Genomic DNA, 19668 nt, shown 5'->3' on the forward strand with positions numbered 1-19668 from the left:
AGACATGAAGGAATTTCAGAGTGCCAGGGTGGATTGTGAAGAGGGGAGGGGCAATGGGTGAGGTTGGAGAGGTGGGCAGGGGCTAGATGGAGCTCAGGAGTTTGGAAATTGCCTCCAAGGTAAGGGAGAGGGAGGCCTCCAAACACTGTAAGCAGAGGAGTGGCACAGTTCGGTGTGCAGGAGAAAGATCACTCAGTGCTGAGTGAACTGGCAGAAAGCAGGACAGAGGAAGGGGAGCCCAGGCCTCAGGGTGGGAATCCAAGCACAGGGCAGAACAGGCAGAAGAATTGGGATGGTCCTACTGCCTTGGGAAAAAAAAATCATAATTTTTCTTGGATACAAATGATATCATTCAATATCTGAAACCAAGAAGCTGAATTTATTCCTTACTTAAGTAAGCTAATGCTATGGTGGGCAGGCCTGGTTCCATTCAGCAAAGCAAATGCTGATCTGACACACGACTGGAGGGAAGCTTTTGCTTGCAGTTGGACCAGATACAGAGATGAGAGTGGGTTAACGTTAGCCTTAGAAACATGATTCGTACTGGCTACAAAAGTGAGCCTTATGTTGGTAGAAAGGAAGGAAGAAAGGAAGAAAGAAAAAGAGATGGAGGGATAGAGGAAGGAAGTGAAGAAGGAAAGAAGAGAGGGAGGGAGTTAGCTGACTGACTCATGTGCCAGGTGGGGAGGACTAGGCCAATACAAACCACAGGATTCAGACCTCCCAAGGAGGCACAGCAGCCCTCCCTAGATGGCTTGTCAGACTCTGCTGCTTTTGAGACCAGGTGGCAAATCTCACTCTTCCCTCACTGTCTCCATCCTACCCACGCCAAGGTGGCTCGTAATCAGCTCAGTCCCCTTCCCTCCCCACTCCTGTCAGCCAGTCTCCAGTACCCCACATTCGACTCTCATATCCTGCCCTCTGCACTAGTGCTCCTTATCCAGAAAAGCACATCAGACCACTTGAACCTTCAATGGCCCTACAGGATGCCTCTATTCCCATTTAGAGGGCCCTGGATCTTTGAAGACAAAAGTCTATCTGTTTAAACCATGAAACTCTTCACTGGAGTTTGGCCTGAAACTGATGCCATGTGGCTGCATTGAAACCGTTAACCAAATGGAACAGCATGAGTAGCCACTAAAGGGGTACGGCGAATGTGACCTTAAGAAGAGTTGCTTTCTGCCAAAGAAAAAAAAGAAAAAAAGGCAACAGGGTGGCAAGACAGCAAGGAATGTTTCTGAAACTTTCCTGTATAATCTCTTCAATGCATGCTGTGGTGGGAAGGGAAGTTTGGGATCTTAATCAACTCATTTCTTTTAGAGATGAGAAAACTCCTAGTGTGAGCAGAAAACGTTCAGCCCATGATACCTGGGTAATAAGAAGCCAAGACATACTTTATTTTTTGTTTAAACCTTTATTGCTACCCCCATAGAAACTTTAAAAGTAACAACTTACCCTCTTGTGCATTGGTACACATACTTTCTTGTACAGGCATGTAAACATCTTTCAGTTTGTCGAAATTATCCACATGGATAGTATTGTTTTTATTCCCTGCCATAGCCTCAAGTTCCTCTTGGTTGGCCGCTCCTATACCCACTGCAAAGATGGTGATGCCTTTGTTTCTCAACTTCAACGCTGTGTCATTGAGCAGCGTTCGATCATCAGATTGCCCGTCGGTGATGACGATCAGCATCTGCTTCACGTTTTGTTTGATGCGGCTACCATGTTCCTCCCTGAACAGGGTGTCCGCATGCTCGAGAGCCCTGGCAGTGAAGGTTCTCCCTCCGGTGTCCCTGCGCCTCCTCAGATTCTCAACGATTGTGGAACTGTTTGGGTATGTGTTAAGGTAGAAAAGAATTTCTGGATATTCAGAGTATTTGAGAGCTCCAAACTGAACCCGGTCCCTGCCAACATCCGCTTTCTTCACCAAATGGATAGTTAGGTCCATCATGTGTTCTCTCTGCTGTGAACTTATGCTGCCTGAATGATCCAGCACAAACACAACGTCCAACAGTTTAATCCTTTTACAATCTGAAAGAAGAAAAAAGCAAAAATCACAAACTTTCTGCAGTGCATCCTACACAGACTGCTGAGAAGGGAAGCAAACTAACATTTGCCATGAGCCTACTGTGTGTCAGATACTGCATCTCACTTAGTTCTTAGAGGTAGCTGTTGCCATTTCACAGAGAAAAAAAGCTGAGGCTCAGAAAAGTGCAACTTGCCTACATCATGACTCCAAGGACATTTGTACCCTTAACTGTATGATTCCACAATTGGTAGTCCTTACACCACACAACTCTGCTTTGGTATAGCTCATTAGGACAGGCTTTCAAGTAAAAGGCAACGTCAGAAGTTAGGTCAATGCCAATATAATGGTGAGACATACTAATGTTTGCCAAACCAGTCTGCTGTTTCAAAGAGCTCAGGAACTCATTATATAAGTTGAGGTTTTTAATCCTACTCCTTCTGGCTTCAGCTATCTTTTGACCTTCTGGAAGGAAAACCTTCCCTTGTACATCATGCATCTCCACAGTTATTTCTGCTCCTTCCCCTGACCTCCTGAATCAGAACTCAGAAAGGAATGGCCCCAAGTAGGGGGACAGCTGAAGCTCCTATCACATCTTACCTGGCCCCAAGTCCTTCTCCACATTAAAAGCCAAGCAACCACTCTGGCTGGGTCTCCAAAGTGTGCACTCTCTCCCAGCTCTTTTCCTTCTCTCAATAACTTAAGCACATGCCTTCCAAAGGTTGTCTTTCTCTACTTTCCACATGTCCATTTTATCTCCAGTCCTTATTTCTAGCACTGATGTTTCAAATTTTCAAGTCTCAGACACTGTGGATGAACCCAGTTCACATCTATAAAAACCTGGGGCAATGGCCCAATGAAATTTGGTGACTTGTCATGACTTGACAAATACTTACAAGATGATCTCATGCATGAGTCAGCTGAAATTTCACCTTATGCTATAGATGAGTCCTCCACAAACATTACATTTGTCAAAATGAAGAAATACTAAGATTTCAAAATTGAGGCTATAGTCTTTAAGTACACCTCTCAACATTATCAGGAGTTCTAGAATCATTGCCACTCATAGAAAAAGAAAAATCTCCAATTAACTGTTAACAAGGACATCTTAGAGCTATCACCTAAAACTTAACTGTTTATGAGACATTTTATTTGTTAATTTTCTAAAAATTTCACACACATAATTTTGAAGAATAAAGTCCAACAGAGGTCTTTATGCTGCCACGGAACAACATACAACAAACTTACTAATGCTTTGTTTTGTTCTCTTCATTGGATCCCAAACACAGATAATAGTACATGATAGATTTAAAAGCACAGGTGTTTTTAGTCTATGTGTAGATTTATAGCAAGTTCTCATTCAAGAGGCATTAAAATTGATAGGCTCAAACTGAAGGTTGCTAAATACAATTTCAAAAGCCCTACAATTTGTGAGGTTAAAATGATGACCTCAAATCATCAGAAAAAAAGTCACAAATTAAAATTTTCCAAAGGAATACACACATGAACAGGCAAATGTAAAATACCTAGTTTATGGAAGTTGCAAAGAATAATGTTAAGTAATGAGAATATACACTATATCTTTAAAATATAAAGGGATTTTTGATAGAGGGGGTGCTTAGGTACTGGATTTAATTAAATTAAGATGAAGATGAATTTGTATTTCTAATCATTTATAGCTTAACAATGGTTATAGGTAGCCAAGAAACAATTCTAGGAAGTCATTTGGGATTCAAAATTGGCTCTGGAAAATCCAGGTATGTGAGTATTAAAGAGTTGGAAGTTTAATGTAAAATTCTGAGGTCATTTTGGCATATACTTGAAGACCCCAAAGCCCAACTATTTTGTGCCAAACTAGCTGGAACTCTTCTGTTGTATCATCACTGAACTGAACAACACTAATTTGGGTTTTGTCTGCACCAATTTGAATCTTAGTTAACAGGTTTTTCATGAAAGTTTATCTGAAATACCCCTAGAGGTCATGGATGTTTTAATATAACATAGATAAGACCAAAACTTAACACCGAAGTTCAGGTAGAAACGAAACAAACAGTGCAAAACACTGTTCCTCACTATAAAGTCAACAGCTCACATCCTCGAGTCCTGAAGGATAACAGGGTCACTTACCATGACGAGCACATATGCCAAAGATGAGTTTACTTTCTATTGTCTTTAGATCATCGAAGTTCTCAACATGAAAAACTAGGGTGCCATCCCCACTGATCTCCTCTAGCTGAGGTCTGTTGGCACCGTATACCCCCACGGAGAAGATGGTCACACCTTTGTCCCGAAGAACTCTAGCAGGATCTCTCACATCATCCTGTGCTTCTCCATCTGTGATGAGGATGAGAAACTTTTTGACTCCAGAACGGGCCCCCATGGGGTCAGTGAAATATTGAGCTATAGAGGTAAGTGCATGTCCCATCATAGTGTTTCTACTGATGAGAGACATTCTGTCTATTGCATCAGAAATCTCTTTCTGTGTAAAGTATTTATTAAGCTGGAACTCTTCCTTTGTATCATCACTGAACTGAACAACACCAATTTGGGTTTTGTCTGCACCAATTTGAATCTTAGTTAACAGGTTTTTCATGAAGGTTTTCATTTTCTCAAAATTTTCATGTCCTATACTTCCAGAACTGTCCACCAGAAACATGACATCAGCTTTCATGTCTTCACATCCTGCATATTATAAAAAAAAAAAAGACCAGAAATAAAACAGGTTGGCGTGGTTCTTAGAATATAGAGAAACATTAAGGCAGAAATAAATGTATGAATAAGAAAACACTGCAAATTAACTTAAGCAACTACTGTTATGTTTGAAATTTTAATTTGCTTCTTTAATAGAAGCCTGTGAATAAGAATTCTGAATCAGAAATCCATTGAAGATTATCTAAGGAGTTGTAAAGAGGAAATGCAACTTCCAAAATATGTATTCATTCAAGCATGCATGCATGCATCACTCATAATTCATTTGTTCATAATTCTGGAGGTATCTGAAATGCCACGCATCAGCTTATGTGCTAAGGATGCAGTGGTGATCAAAAACATGGAATCAGAGCCAAAGTAATCAATTTCCTGCACTCATAGGGCTAATACTCCAGGGTTTTATGTATATATTCTTGAAAAACACAATTCCCAATAATCTTTAAATAGCATTATTTCCGGGGATAATTTTAAGTGATTTCATAAACACTATCAATCAATATTATAAATTGGAGTGATGATTGCACTGCACTTTAGCCTGGGCAACAGAGTGAGACCCCCATCTCTTAAAAAAAAAAAAAAGGAAAAGAAATTGGAGTGAAAAGTTTTTACGAGAGATTATTATTTCTTATTATTATCACTTATTAGTGCTTAATGCTTCAGTAAGCACATATCCATTCAATATGGACTGTTCCTTTATTTATACATAAAACTTTTAGATAGCCCACTGATTGGAAATGGACATTTATGTATATATGTATATATCTACATATATACACACACATAAGACCAATTTCTATAAACTATTGGAAAGCTTGGGTGGGACAAAGACATAAAATGTAACCAAAATGTTTGTACCCTCATAATATCCTGAAATAAAAATTTAAAAAAAAGAAAATGCAGAGCAAAACCAGATTGTTAAAAAAAAAAAAAAAAAACCCTGTTGGAAAAAAACAGTGTTAATCTATAATCTCTACCATCCTCTAACCAGTCTCTCTCTCTCCACACTTACAGAGTCTACCCCATACTACTCGAAAATAAACTCTTAGCATCAGCCATATATAGAAAAATGAAAAGATGTTAATTAATATTTAATAACTTGTGCTGTATAAGGCCAATCCCCTGATCCACAAAAGAAACTGATTTTTGCCCCCTAGTATCTGCTTTCCCATTCTCCTATGTTAATAAAGTTTTAGCTAGGCAGATGGTTGCCCAGCTAAAGATGATATTTCCCAGCCTTCCTTGAAGTTAGGTGTGGCCCTGTGACTAAGTTTTGGTCAATGGTATGAGCAGAAGTGGTCTGGCCACTTCTAAGTCTTACCATTAAGACAACTGAGTGTGGTGGGCTCCCCTGGTCCTTTCTCCCTTTCCACAGACAGGAGGTGATGAAAACCGGATCTTCAATCTTGACCTAAACATGGAAGCTATGTGGATGGAACAGCCTCTTTATGAGGCCTGGACTATTCACCCCAAACTATTATGTAGGAGAAAAATAATATTCTATATTGCATAGTTTGCATTTTTTTTAATAGCAGCTTAACCTGGCCCCTACCAGTATACTGTGTCTCACTCCATCTGCATCTGCTCTGAGACTTGTTAGTGTTTTTCTAGCCCCTCAAGCTTTGGCTCCTTAGTTTTCCTGCCTCTCTGTTCACCATCTTATGCTTATTTCCTTGTCCACAGCTTGTCTCCTCCTCCAGGCATGCGAGTGTTCAGGCTGACTACTTCCACTGCAACTGCCTGAACTGCAAGAGATACACTGCACCTCCTCAGGTGCGTCCAGGACCTTCTCCCTTAAAACGACCTGAGACACATTCTACTTTATGCTTCCTAAAACCCTTTTACTTTTCTTGGCATCAATCCCAGGACACCTTGGGAAACTTTGACTCTGGCATTCTTTTTAAGATATCCTGAAGACTCAACTTTGTTACTGTCCACAACAGGGAGAAAAATAAACAAAATCGTGACTTAGGATCTTGTTGTTAATGCTCCTTATTTATTTGTTTTTGTTTTTGTTTTTTAGTGGCTCAGGGAAAATTCAAACACTTTCACTTTAGTAAGTTCAAATAAATGAGAATTCTCTTCCTTTCCTCATCAGTGAGCATATTAACCAACTTCTGCAATAGCTAACTTTTACACAGCACTTACTATGTGCCAGGCACTTCTCCAAGTGCTCCACATGTGTTATCACCACTAAGCTTCACAATAAGCTACAAACAAGGAAACAAAGGCAAACAGATAGCAACTTATTCAGGGTCCTCGGCTAATCTGTAGGAAAGCTGGGGTTTTAACCTTGACTCTGACTCCAGCATCCTTTTTCTTCACCAGTAAGTGAATGTACTTCTCAACAGGCAACATTTTCATGTGCCAACAGTGGCAATCAGCACATACCATCCTGAACTAGTACTTGGCTATTATTAATAAAAGAAATAACAAACAACCAGTTATGGGAATTTCCATAATATAAGAATAATAGCATTTATGATGCTCGACCTATAAGGATTCTCTGATGTAGGTATTATCTTCATTTTATAGATGAGGATGTTTCAGGCTCCAGCAGAAAAGTGAGTTGAACCCTAATCTGCCTAGAACCAAAGTCCATTTTCTTTCCACTGCACCCATCTGTGCACATACACGCACACACACACTGTACTTCCCTGTACTCATCTGTGTGCACACACACACACAGCTCACATGTAGAATAGAGTCTCTTTCACTGCACAGCACTGGGCTTTGTCAAGGCCCCAACATTCTTAGCAACCTTCCTACTATGATTTCCAAGATGGCCTTGGGGTAGCTGTCTGTAGAGGGATCCTCCAATCTTGGCATTTGGTGTATAGTGAGGGACTGAATCTCTCCGTGGTGATAAAAGAAGTTAGCAAAATGTTATCCAGACAACTGGTCACATCAGGCCTTGTCTCAGCCTGCTATTAATCTGCCTAAGCAGTTGAAGAAACGTGAAGAATAAAGTCTTTTTCGTTTTTCTTACCTTTTTCAGTGCAGATTCTGTGAACAACTTCATTTTTTATGCTCTTTAAAGCATCAAAGTTCTGCCCAAAGTTAACCCTTTCTTCTTTCCCAGCAATTTGTTGCAGTTCTGCTTTTTCAGCATCCCCAATGCCAACTGCATAGATGGTGATTTGCTCAGCCCTTAGTCTCTCAGCAGGTTCCAGGACTCTATCCGAGGACTTCCCATCAGTCAGCACAATGAGGTAACAGGGAACCCCACTTGTCCTATCTTTGCTTCCATTTTTTATTATTGGCAGTATGAAATCCAGGGCTTCCCCAGTATAAGTGCCACCTTCTAGTTGCTTGATGTTAGCAATAGCCTTGCGTAAGTCAATGTCATTAGAATAGTCAGCAATATTAAATTCCACTTCCTTCTTATCTGAATACTGCACAACTCCAACTCGGACTTTGTCTGGGCCAATGCTAAACATTCCTATCGTTGACAACATAAACTCCTTGATTTGCTCAAACTGCTTTTTCTGGATGCTGGTTGAGCCATCAATGAGGAAATAGATATCAGCCTCCTTTGTATCCACACAACCTGCAAAAAAAAAAAAAAAAAAATGTAAAGTGCATTCTTTATTTTGTTTTAGTTTTTTTCTATTTCAGCATATTACAGGGGTACAAATGTTTAGGTTACATATATTGCCCTTGCCCCACCTGAGTGAGAGCTTCAAGTGTGTCCAACCCCCAAACGGTGCTCACCGCACCCATTAGATGTGTATATACCCATCCCTTCCTCCCCCTCCCATCTACCTGACACCCAATAAATGTTATTACTATATATGCACTTCAGTGTTGATCAGTTAATACCAATTTGATGGTGAGTACACGTGGTGCTTATTTTTCCATTCTTGGGATACTTCACTTAGTAGAATGGGCTCCAGTTCTATCCAGGATAATACAAGAGGTGCTAGACTCTGCACACTTCATCAAAGTTCATGCCAATTTTCTTCTTTAAAATTTACAAATTTATAAAGAAATTGAAACAGAGCAAGATGTAGTAGTTTGTCTAAGATTACACAGCCAGTTAATTAAAGAGTAAGGACCAGGTTCCCAAGCCTCCAGACTCTAAGTTTTTCTAGTATTGACACCTGCCTCAGACAATTTATACCTCACAATTTCTTGAGAAAAGGCATGGGACTGATGACTTTCAGCGATTACCTCCCCAATAACCTCTTCTTCGCAGACAACTAGAACAATATATTTAAAGCTAAAATCATATTATTCTTCTACTTAAATAATCTATCATTGCATTTGGAATTTAAAAATCAAAAATTGGCCTTCTCTTGCCTCCTGCTTTTCTGACTCTTATTTCCAGCAATTCTTTATCTCACCCACTGTGCTCCAACCACATTGGGCTTATTTCTCTTCTTGGAATGTACCCAGGGCCTTTGTTCTTGCCCTCCTCTCTTCTTGGAATATCCTTCCCCCCATATATTCATGTGGCTGGTTCCTTCTCATCATGGATGCGTCAAGTCAGTTCTTGAAAAAGGCCTTCTCTTACCCTCTAGCTAAAGCACATTGGTCATTATCTGCCCTATCAACCTGTTTTTTTTCTTTATGGCACTTTCTGAAATTACCTTATTCATTTGTTCATGAGCACAACCTGTCTCTTACCACAAAACGTTAGCTCTATGAGGACAAAGACTTTGCCTAGTTCTCTGCTTCTGCCCAGAAGGCCTGGCACATCATAGGAGTTCAACAAATTTCTTTTTAATAAAAAAACCTTTCAATGTTCCTTCCTTTGTTAAGCTGAATCTATGAAAAAAGTACTTTAGATTTCTCTGTACTACCCCATGTAGTCATTTGTCAAAACTGGGTAGGAAAAAGAGCATATTTTCAAAATTTAGGTTATTTATGCTATTATCTGATTGAGTACATGAACTGATCCTTAAGATACAAGACAATTTAGTCATTTCATAATTATTTTGTTTCTTAACAGCTTCTGGGTAATTGATAGCTACTGATACTGCTTCAGGCTATGGGAAGTTGTTTCTTAGGAAATCAGAAATACTAGAAATAAGTGTGACCCTGAGAATTAAACTATGGAATCAATATATAAAGTATTAGGGCAAAGATAAGCAGTCATCTGCAAAAGACAAGCCTGATCCCAGGCCAGCAAAACTTGAAAGTAACCGGAATACATTGATTTATACATATAATACAGAAGAATTAAGTGTTCATCACAAGGAAAGTAATGGTGGTGAGCCCTGAGGAAGAGAAAAATGTAAATCTAAACTACTTCATATAAAAGAAAAATTAAGTCATCCTCTCAATTGCACTAGCTACATTTCAATTGCTTAACAGCTACCATATTGGACAGCATAGGTAGAGAACATTTCTATCATTACAAAATTTTGATTGGACAGTGTCAAAGAATGTGTCCCTTGGCTCAAAGCCTCTGCCGTGCAGTTATATATTAAGAACCAGAAGTGTCTAGAAATTTACATTCACCCACATGCTGGAATGTAAATTCTAGTTACATTGTCCCCTGACTGGGACAATTCTAAGGTTTGCTCTACACTGTCTCTAGAATGACACAATGGAAGTAAACCAACATTACCCTCCATGGGACTTTTCTTATCATTCTTCCCTTCCTGTTTTTACTTCCTCATTTCCCTATCAATCTTCATTTTTTCCTGGGTATACTTCCCTAGTATATCAATTTCATGTGAATCCTTGCCTGGCATCCACTTCCGAGGAACCTAGCCTAAGTCAGGTACCAATATTTGAGAGCAAATGAATTAATAAGAAGCCACCTAGTGAGGCTTTATCTTCCTAGTGGGAAGATAGCCATCCCACTTGGATGGCCTTTGCCCTAACCTTGGTCCCCTACCTTCCCATTTAGAATTTCTATTATGACAATCATAGCTTTTTTGTCACACTATTGCAAACTCCCTGAGAGAGACCACATCACACATGCCTCCTATGCCCTAATAGTTGGTACTATACCAAAGTGGCTGCCATTCTGAGGGACTCTCCTACATATCACTTAGGAGGTAACAGGAAACCTATTTTTTGCTGCTGCCTTGCAATGTAAACACGCCAGAAAATCCAGGGCTGGCCCAGGATGCATCCTTAAAGCTGCCTTCAAATGACTGGTCTGAGGTTAAAATTAGACTTTAGTATCATTGGAAGATTACAATTCCTTTCCATGGGAGTGTAGCCAAATTCCTCTTTCAATTGCTTGGAAGCATTTTATCTGCAGAGAAAATGTGTGAAGACAGCAGATATCTCAGAATCTCAGTTAAACTCAAAGTCACATCAAGTATCTCTTATTATGTAGCTTTGAAAAGAGCTCAAACAGCTCTTACAGCAGAATTCACAAAGAATCTTAACCAGGAGATCCTTCACTAAAACAATCAAAGAAAGGTAATAAAAATGATTAAAATGTGAGAAAATACTAGTGGTTGTGCATAAAAATTTAGGTACAAGGATATCCCTGGGAGACTTTTATAAGAGCAAAACATTGCCAATGACCTATATACCCAACAATTTAAGATACGTTAAACAAATTATGGAAACAAGTAGGTATTATTTCCAAACTAAAAAGAATGTTGCAAAAGAATACTTAAGGAAAAAGGCAAAAGTTCATAATATAAGGCTGACAGAAAAGTGGGTAAGGCAGATAATACTGGTTATCCCAATATCCATTTTCTTCTTCCTCTATGCTAATTAAATCCCCAATTTTTACCTAGGTACCTGGCTGCCCCAAACAAAGACTTACATTTCCCAGGTCCCAATTTTACAACCAGGTGCAACATGTGACCAAGTTCTGGCCAGTGGGATGTAAGCAGAAATGGTATGTGTAACTTTTGGGATATCCTTAAAGACAAGGGGGTGGAGGCCTGCCCTTTTCCTTCCCTTTCATCTTTCTTGCTTGCTGGATGTGAATGTGATGCCTGGAGCAGTTATCTTGCACAATGGTCCTGGGAAGAAAGACCTCAAACAGCAAAAAATAACAAAAACAGAGTCCCTGACACTGTGGTGTATGTACCACACCAGATCAGTCTGCCTACCTCTGGGCTTATATGTGAAACAAACAAAAATAATAATAATTTTACCCTCTTTCAATCACTGTTATTTTTTTTTTCTGTTGCTCACACCTAAATGTAATCAAAACTGGTATAAATTACCCAACTGTATATGCTTATACTGTCCAATATGACAGCCACTAGACACATGTGGCTAATAAAATTAAAATGAATTGAAACTATATTACATTTAAATTTCAGTTCCTCCATCACACTAGCCACATTTCAAGTGCACAGTAGCCACATGTGGCTGATGGCTGCCCTACTGGACAGTGCAGATAGAGACCATTTCCATCATCACAGAAAGTTCTATCGGACAGCATTGTTATATACAATGTGATACAATTTCTAAAACTGTGTGTGTGTCTATGTAGGTATGCATGAGTGGAATGAGGAGAGAGAGACAGACTAAAAGACAAGGGAAATAAATGCTAAAGAATGGTTTTATTTGAAAATAGGATTACAGATGATTTTATTTTCTTCTGTATGTCCACTCATACTGTTACAATATTTTATAATTAACATATATTACTTTTTTATGTTTTATCGAGGTATGACTTACACCTTATAAAATTGATCCACTGTAAGTGTATCATTCAATGATTTTTAGTAAATTTATGAAGTTGTACCATCATCACCAAAGTCTAGTTTTAGAACTTTCCCACATCTCCTAAAAATTCCTTTATCCAATTATAGTCAATCCTCACTCCTGCACCAGCCCTAGGTAACCACTTACATAATTTCATAATAAGAAAAGTATTTTTTAAAAACATACCAGTTTTATCAAGTTCCATTTGTTCAGCATGAGTAGAAATCTGGGACCATATTTCATTTTGGAGCTTTTTCTGGAAGTTTTTACTGTAAGTTCCCAAGTCTGCATAGGACTCCAGCATGGAAATGGTCTGTCCCGGCGGGTAAGACACTATGTCTTCTAACTGGGTGTTGTTAGCCCCTTGGATGCTAATGGCAAACACAGTGGTGTCCTCCAGCCGAAGGTCCAGTGCAGCCTCACGCACCTTGTCATCTGATGGTCTGTGGGTGACCAGGACTGCAATTTGAGGCACCCCCTGTGCCCTTCTGCTGCCACTCGACTCTGAGAAGCTGTCTCTCCTCATCTGCTCGATGGCAGCCCCAGCATTGGATTTCCCAACCTGGAGAGAAAGCTTCTGGATTTGCTGCTGAAATTCAGATTGGGTTGTGCTCAATTTCAGAAAAGAAATAGCCTCTGCACTATCGCTATAGCTCATCAGTCCAAGCCGCATGCATTTGTCCTGCACATCCATGGAGCTGGTAATGTTCTCCAGGAAGCTCTGAAGGTTCCTTAAATTTTGGCTGGTACCAAGTGACTCATCCACCAGGAACACAAGGTCAGCAAGTGAATCTTTCTCACAGGTTATGGGGAGGGGAACTACAGAGAGAGGAAAAGTATAAGGATTAGTATAAATCACTGGCCCGGGGAGAGAAAGGTACTTCACAGATTGTCAAAATGCATTAGTGAAAATAGAGGCAGTCATGACAGATGTAGTTAGCATTGTTTTCTTTCAGTCAACAAAAGACCAAAATTCTGAACAAGACTTACAACATCATTGACTTCAGAAGCTTTGCATATGCTGTTTCCTCCATCTGAAGAATGCTTGCCAATTTCCTATCACATCCTACCCCCACTGTCATCTCCACAACCACCATCTCCACCAGCACGATCACCACCATCTTTACCACTACCATCACCCCGTCAAGGGCTGGGATGCAGGGATGAGTTAGCAGAAATATCTTTGACCCCTGTCAGGAAGCTCACTTCTACGGTGAGGGCAGATAACTTATATTATGCTATTTCAGACAGTAGTAAGTGCTAGCAAGGAAATAAAACAGGTGATTTTATTGAGTGACTATGCTGGGCATGTACGGGTAGCTAACTCACCTGAGACATGAAGAAGCCACCCTCTCTGAGAGGATCACATCTGGGCTGAGTTATGAGTAAAGAGAAGGATTCAGTCATGTGGAGTTCTGAAGAAAGGAATTTTGGCAGAAAGAACAACAACGGGTAGGAACAAGCAAGAAGCCCAGGGTGGTTGGAGCCCGTGAATGAGGGGAAACAATGGCGGCTGTGGTCAGGAGGCAGGATCCAGCTTATCTGGGAGTCACATGATCTGAAGTAAATCTCTTAAATATCACTCTTATGGCCGAGGGGAAATAATGAATTTAGTGATAACAACTAAGAAACAATTACCCTAGTCCAAGAAAGAGATAATGGTTCTTGGACAAGTATTACAGGAGCTAAGATGGAGCAACAGGGTAGTTTTGATACATGATTTAGAGGTAGAACAGAAAACTTGATAAATTAGATGGAAGCATTGAGAAGAAAAGAAGAAGTGGTGAAAACTCCTGGGTTTTTGGCCTGAACAACTGAGTGGATGGTGATATTGTCTTTTTCCAAGATAGGGAAGATAGTGGGAAGAACAAGTTATAAGGGGGATTCAGGAGTTCCATTTCAGACATGCCAAATTTGAGAAGCTATTGGACCTTCAAGTGAAGATGCCAGGTAAGCAGTTGATTACACAATCTGGACTCCAAGGGAGAGTACACCATATTCACATAAAACACCTACTCCAAGCACAGGTGGATGAACAGCAACTGGAAAGAGTAGCCAAGAGATAAGTTCAATCTTGCTGAAACTACACATGAGGAATGTGAGTTCTTAGAAGGCAGAGGCATGTCTTACTTATCTCTATCCCTCCCGTACCTGGTGCCTGGTGGGAACTCAGAAATATTTGTGGAATTAAATATAATTCTCATATATCTACCAATCTACTCTGAATCCCACACAGTTGGTTAAAACAAACTCTCAGCGTGACCTGCTTGAGGATGCTGATGCATGGCCCAGAGATATGATATCACCTCTCTAAGATCATATAGCCAACTAGTGCCATCTTTTGATCTTTGGTGCAGGCCACTTTGTATCATACCATGTGGCTTCCTGGATCTTAGGACTAGATAGCACCTGCCAGAATGTCCCACTACCACCAACTGATCACAGCAGCAGCCAGGAAAATCCATTGTGCTAGAAATTCTCTCTACCTTCCTTCAGAGAGAATGGCTAGATCCCCTCATCAGTATGACATACTATAGACCATCTCCCTTAAGCTGTGTGTTGGCCTGTTTTGCCTGCTCATCAATACTACATGTGCAGCCTCCTCATTTTCCCCATTCCTTACGGGTGTTTCCTGGGACTACTTCCCAAGTAAACTATTTGTACTCAAGGGTCTTCTGTTTTGGAGTCTTCATGGAGAACTCACCTAAGGCACAAATAAAGCACTTTTCAAGTGATAAGTTGTGAGTTAAGGAGGCACACGTAGTCCTCCTTTCGACCTAGGGGATCAAGAATGAAAACTGATGAGAAAAAGGTCCTCTGCATTTCTTCATGAAATACATGGACTTCCCAGGGATGAAAGGAAAGGCCAATCTGGCACCGGCTGGCTGGCAGCTTAGGGATAATAGAAAAATGGCTTTCTGGCCTGGGAATCAGAATTCTCCCAAAGGAAACCAGCTGCAATGGCTGCGTAAGCGCTGCTTTTGAGTAGCTTTGCACACAACAGACATCAACATGGATGATGGCACCTTAGAGGAAGGGTTTATGCAGTCACATGAGACACTCTTGGGGGTTTTCAGAAAGTAAGTTGGGGAGAATTTTATACTGAAGGTGTGATAGCTAAGGTCTTAAATTATACAAGCGAAGGTACTGAGTCAGTTCAATTTGAGATGCTTCTAAGTGATCTCATTCATACCCATAAGCTTGTCAGAAATATTTTCAGTACTTTTTCAATACAAAGATCAACTCTACTGGAAGATACACTACTATTTAATGGTAGCTCTTCAGAAATATTTTTAGGCACTATTGAAAGACACATCTTAACATCAAAATTGTTAAAATGTGGGGCAGAGGGGGAAGTACATCTTAGATGTAAAAAATATTAGCATAAAATGATTGCATAGGCGGGAGAGCTAATGAGTCAAACTTCTGGCTTTAGTCGATCCTGATACTCACTAGAGAGATTTTACCTCTATGGGGAAAATAATGGCTCAGGAGGGGATGGGCCAACACAGCACACGGAGGGCTCAAGACCGCAGTGCACTGCACTGTGCTACCACTGTACAATGGAGGGTATCCCCGCTTCTGCCTGGCTGAACACAAAGTATGAACATGTGCTAATAGGGTCTAATTCTAAGGTTACCATTCCCATTGAGTGTTAACAGGCATATATTAAATATTTACTGTGTGTCCCATACCATACCAGGACTATGAGAGAAAGAGGACAGATAAGGATCTTATTTCTTTATCTGTAAGACTCTCGTGGATTCAACCATTAAGAAATAGAGCAGCTCCTTGTCAGACACTGAGCTAGGCACAAAGCATATAGGGGTGAACATAAGTTGCCAATTCTGCCCTCATGTGCTACCAGTTCCTTGCTGGTGGGGAGGGAAGGAGGACAAACACAGAAATGGAAAGTTAAGGGAAAGTGCTGCTGTCACAGGGTGTGCACAAGGAACTGTGAAACCCAAAGGAAATTTAAAAGGAAAGCATTCCAAAAGGATAAGAATATAGGGGTGAGATTTAAATATGACAGGAGTTATTCAAGCTCTAAGAAAGCAGAGGAGTGCATCAGGATTCCTATCAGAGAAAATGGCACAAAGACAGAAGCAAGCAAGGGTATGATGTATAGATGTTTCCACTACTTCAATATGGCTATTCATAAAAACGGAACAGGAGTTGCAAGAGATAAGGGTGGGCAGACGCAGATCTGCATGAGGATCAGGTATCTCTTCAACCACGGGCTTCCTCACCTTGAGCATCAGCATCGACTGCTGCTTCCTCATACTTTGTTACATCCTTGATGATCTGCGTCATGTTTTGGGAAAACGTGCTGAGGTCTCTGACTGTCCGAAGGTTGAAATGAAACTGGGACGTGGCCATAGACTTCAGGTTTTCCTCAGATGCTTTCTGCATCCCCACGGAGATGATTTTCACCCCGTCTTTCCGCAGTGCCTCCGAAGCCTCTTCCACGTCATCCTCAGACTCGGCCGAAGCCAGGACCACCAAAATAGGGGGAAACTGCTTCTTGTCTCTCCCGTTTGTGGGTGCAGAGAAGTAAGTCCTGTGAGCCTCCTGGAGAGCATGTCCTATCCTCAGGGACCCACCGATGAACCCGAAGTTCTTCTTGAGGTGGTTCAATATGGGATTCCTGCTCTGGAAGGTGCTCAGCTGGAACTCACTGTGGAGCTCGTCACTGTACTGGGCCAGGGCCACACGGTATTTGTCGGCCCCTATGGGGAGACTGTTGATCATTTTGTTGAGGAATGTTTTCACAAATGGGAAAGATTTAATTCCCAGGTGATCAGAGCTGTCCACCAGAAACACCACATCTGCATACTCAGGGCCTGGCCCTATCAAAATTAAGTGACAACAAACAAAAACAAGGTTATTGTTCAGCCTTTACATTTTAGACCACAGTACTCATTTGAGACTATCTTCTAGTATTAAGTGTATATCAGAATCCCAAGAAAAGGGTCTCCTGGAGGTCAAACAGAAGAAATCGTAACTGCTTTTACTAAAATGTCAAACAAAAGGACTTTACTGGTAGCCAACAGATTTTTCTTCCTTAACTCTATACCAGAGGCAACCAACATTGTTTTTATTTTTCAGTCCTGGAATCCCAAACTGTGATGTTGTACTAAAGGATAAATAACATGATACCACCCAAGAAAGTCCCAAAGTGGTCTACGGATATCAATTTTTCGAAGTAGTATAGAGGAAGCTGCTGTCTTAGGTTGGAGAGGTTAGAAGCAGAGTCTAAGACCAGGATTTCAGGTGAATGGGCTCAATGAAGAGAGAAGTGGGACAGGACAAGGGAAGGAGCAGAGAAAGGTCCGTCGTCAAGTAAGGTCCAGCTTTAGCCTGCTCTGCAGGGAGCTCTGGAGCATAAATTACAGCAAAGCTATCCCTCCTTGAGGCAATAAGGTCAGTGTTTTGGGCTCCCCTATCAGTAAGTCATTGAATGCAGACCATCCCCAGGAGTGAGAGGGAAGGAACAGAAGTGCTATGGACATAACCTCTTGGATAAGACAGCTCTTAGAAATCTCAGAGAAATTCTCCTGAGAAAGAGAGGCACACTTGTGAGCTGTTGCAGGCAATATTCACAGCAGATAAGGGAGGGGTGCCCCAGCCTGATAAGGAGTTATGGCAAGGGGAGGCACCGACAGCATCTACTTTAGCAGTCATGGTCAGTCACCTCCACTTGTGAAATCAGTGATGTGCTGGTAAATGTCTAACAACTGGCTCTTTCTTTCAAAGTAACTCAGAAATTTGCTAGGAAATCCTAAGGTAGCACAGTGCATAGTTACAAATACATCTTTGAACTATGTTTTTATTAAATAGTAATTATAAGAGAGTAGAAAAACCTAGCTTTCGTGTTCCATACATACACACCTGTGCACACACACAGAGTCATGCACCCCGTAATGATGTTTTGGTCAATGACAGACTGCATATGTGACAGTAGTCCCACAAGATCATAAGGGAGCTGAAAAATTTCTATTGTCTAGTGGCGTTACCATTTCTTTGTTTAGATATAAGTATGTTTAGATACACAAATACTTACCATCACGTTATAACTACCTACACATTCAGTACAATAACACACTGTACAGGTTTGTAGCCCAGGTGCATAGGCTACACCATATAGCTTAGGTGTGTAGTAGACTATACCATCCAGGTTTGTGTAAGTACACTCTACGATATTTGCACAATGATGAAATTGCCTAATAATGCATTTCTCAGAGTGGGATCCCTGTCATTAAGTGACACATGACTGTGTACGTGTGTGTGTACATATATATATACTAACTACATAAATATATACATACTTGTAAAAGAAAGGTATGTGTATATATATGTGTGTATGTGTGTATGTATATAGCTATATATAGATACATATATATACCTTTAAAATAGAAGGAAGGCAATGATTAAGCCACAAAAATACTTAGAATTTGTTTTCTGTGTAGGGTTCTTTTCTTCTACTTATTAAGACCAAGATTAAAATGGACCTATAAACAAATGGATTGACTGTGTTCATGGAGACATGGAACATTGAGACTGAAGCAAATCAATGACTAATTAAACCTTATCTAGCCAGGTATAACATAACTCATGACTTTTGCCCATAACTTTGTGCTATCTTTGAGAGTTTAAGTTTGATATTACATATCTACAACTATTTCTAAGTATTGTGTACTTTGACATTTCAGTAAATAAATAAATTCTTTATTTATCTCTGTTTGTTAAAGTTTGCTGAGACATAGGAACATTTATTTTTCTACATAGTAATAAGCATAAAATGTACTGGTACCTGGGCTCTGATCTGCCAATGTTTCACTCCAAACAATTAGGACAAATATAATCAGCAGGATCTTCATTTTGTGAAGATTTCTTACTTTTATCTGCAAAAGAAATATTTATTTGCAATATAAAAAGTCTTATTGTATACCAGGAAGTAATTATTGGGATAGTTGTATTAGAGCACAATACACTGTGCAAGTATTTGTCAAGTAGTGCCAAGTGTTCCATTTGAGTATCTGGGAAGTCTCTCAAGAAGGATGGTTCAACCAAGCCCAGACTATGAAGATTAAAATAAATACCTAATTCTTCAATGCCCAGACATTAATGAATATCCACAAGCATCGAGAACAGCCAGGAAGACATGACCTCACCAAACTAACTAAATAAGGTACCAGTGACCAAACCCAGAGTGATGGAGATAGGTAACCTTTCAGACAAAGAGTTCAAAATAGCTGTCCTGAAGAAACTCAATGAATTTCAAGACAACAAGGAATTCA

The 19668-nt window shown here is 40.3% G+C and overlaps 1 protein-coding gene across 1 annotated transcript in view; it reads right to left on the reverse strand.

The window, feature by feature from the left end:
• COL6A5 (collagen type VI alpha 5 chain) overlaps positions 1-19248 on the reverse strand; it is a 103029-nt gene extending 83781 nt beyond the window's left edge. Inside the window, exons 1-6 of the mRNA XM_069473255.1 lie at positions 19182-19248; positions 16618-17217; positions 12554-13186; positions 7722-8282; positions 4154-4708; positions 1456-2031 (exon numbers count right to left, since the gene is read on the reverse strand). Of these exons, the coding sequence (XP_069329356.1) occupies positions 1456-2031; positions 4154-4708; positions 7722-8282; positions 12554-13186; positions 16618-17217; positions 19182-19248 (2992 nt within the window). The remainder of the gene's footprint in view (positions 1-1455; positions 2032-4153; positions 4709-7721; positions 8283-12553; positions 13187-16617; positions 17218-19181) is intronic.
• Between the last annotated feature and the right edge of the window lie 420 nt (positions 19249-19668).

Source organism: Eulemur rufifrons, chromosome 7 (assembly GCF_041146395.1).
Source record: "Eulemur rufifrons isolate Redbay chromosome 7, OSU_ERuf_1, whole genome shotgun sequence".
Lineage (NCBI taxonomy): Eukaryota > Metazoa > Chordata > Mammalia > Primates > Lemuridae > Eulemur > Eulemur rufifrons.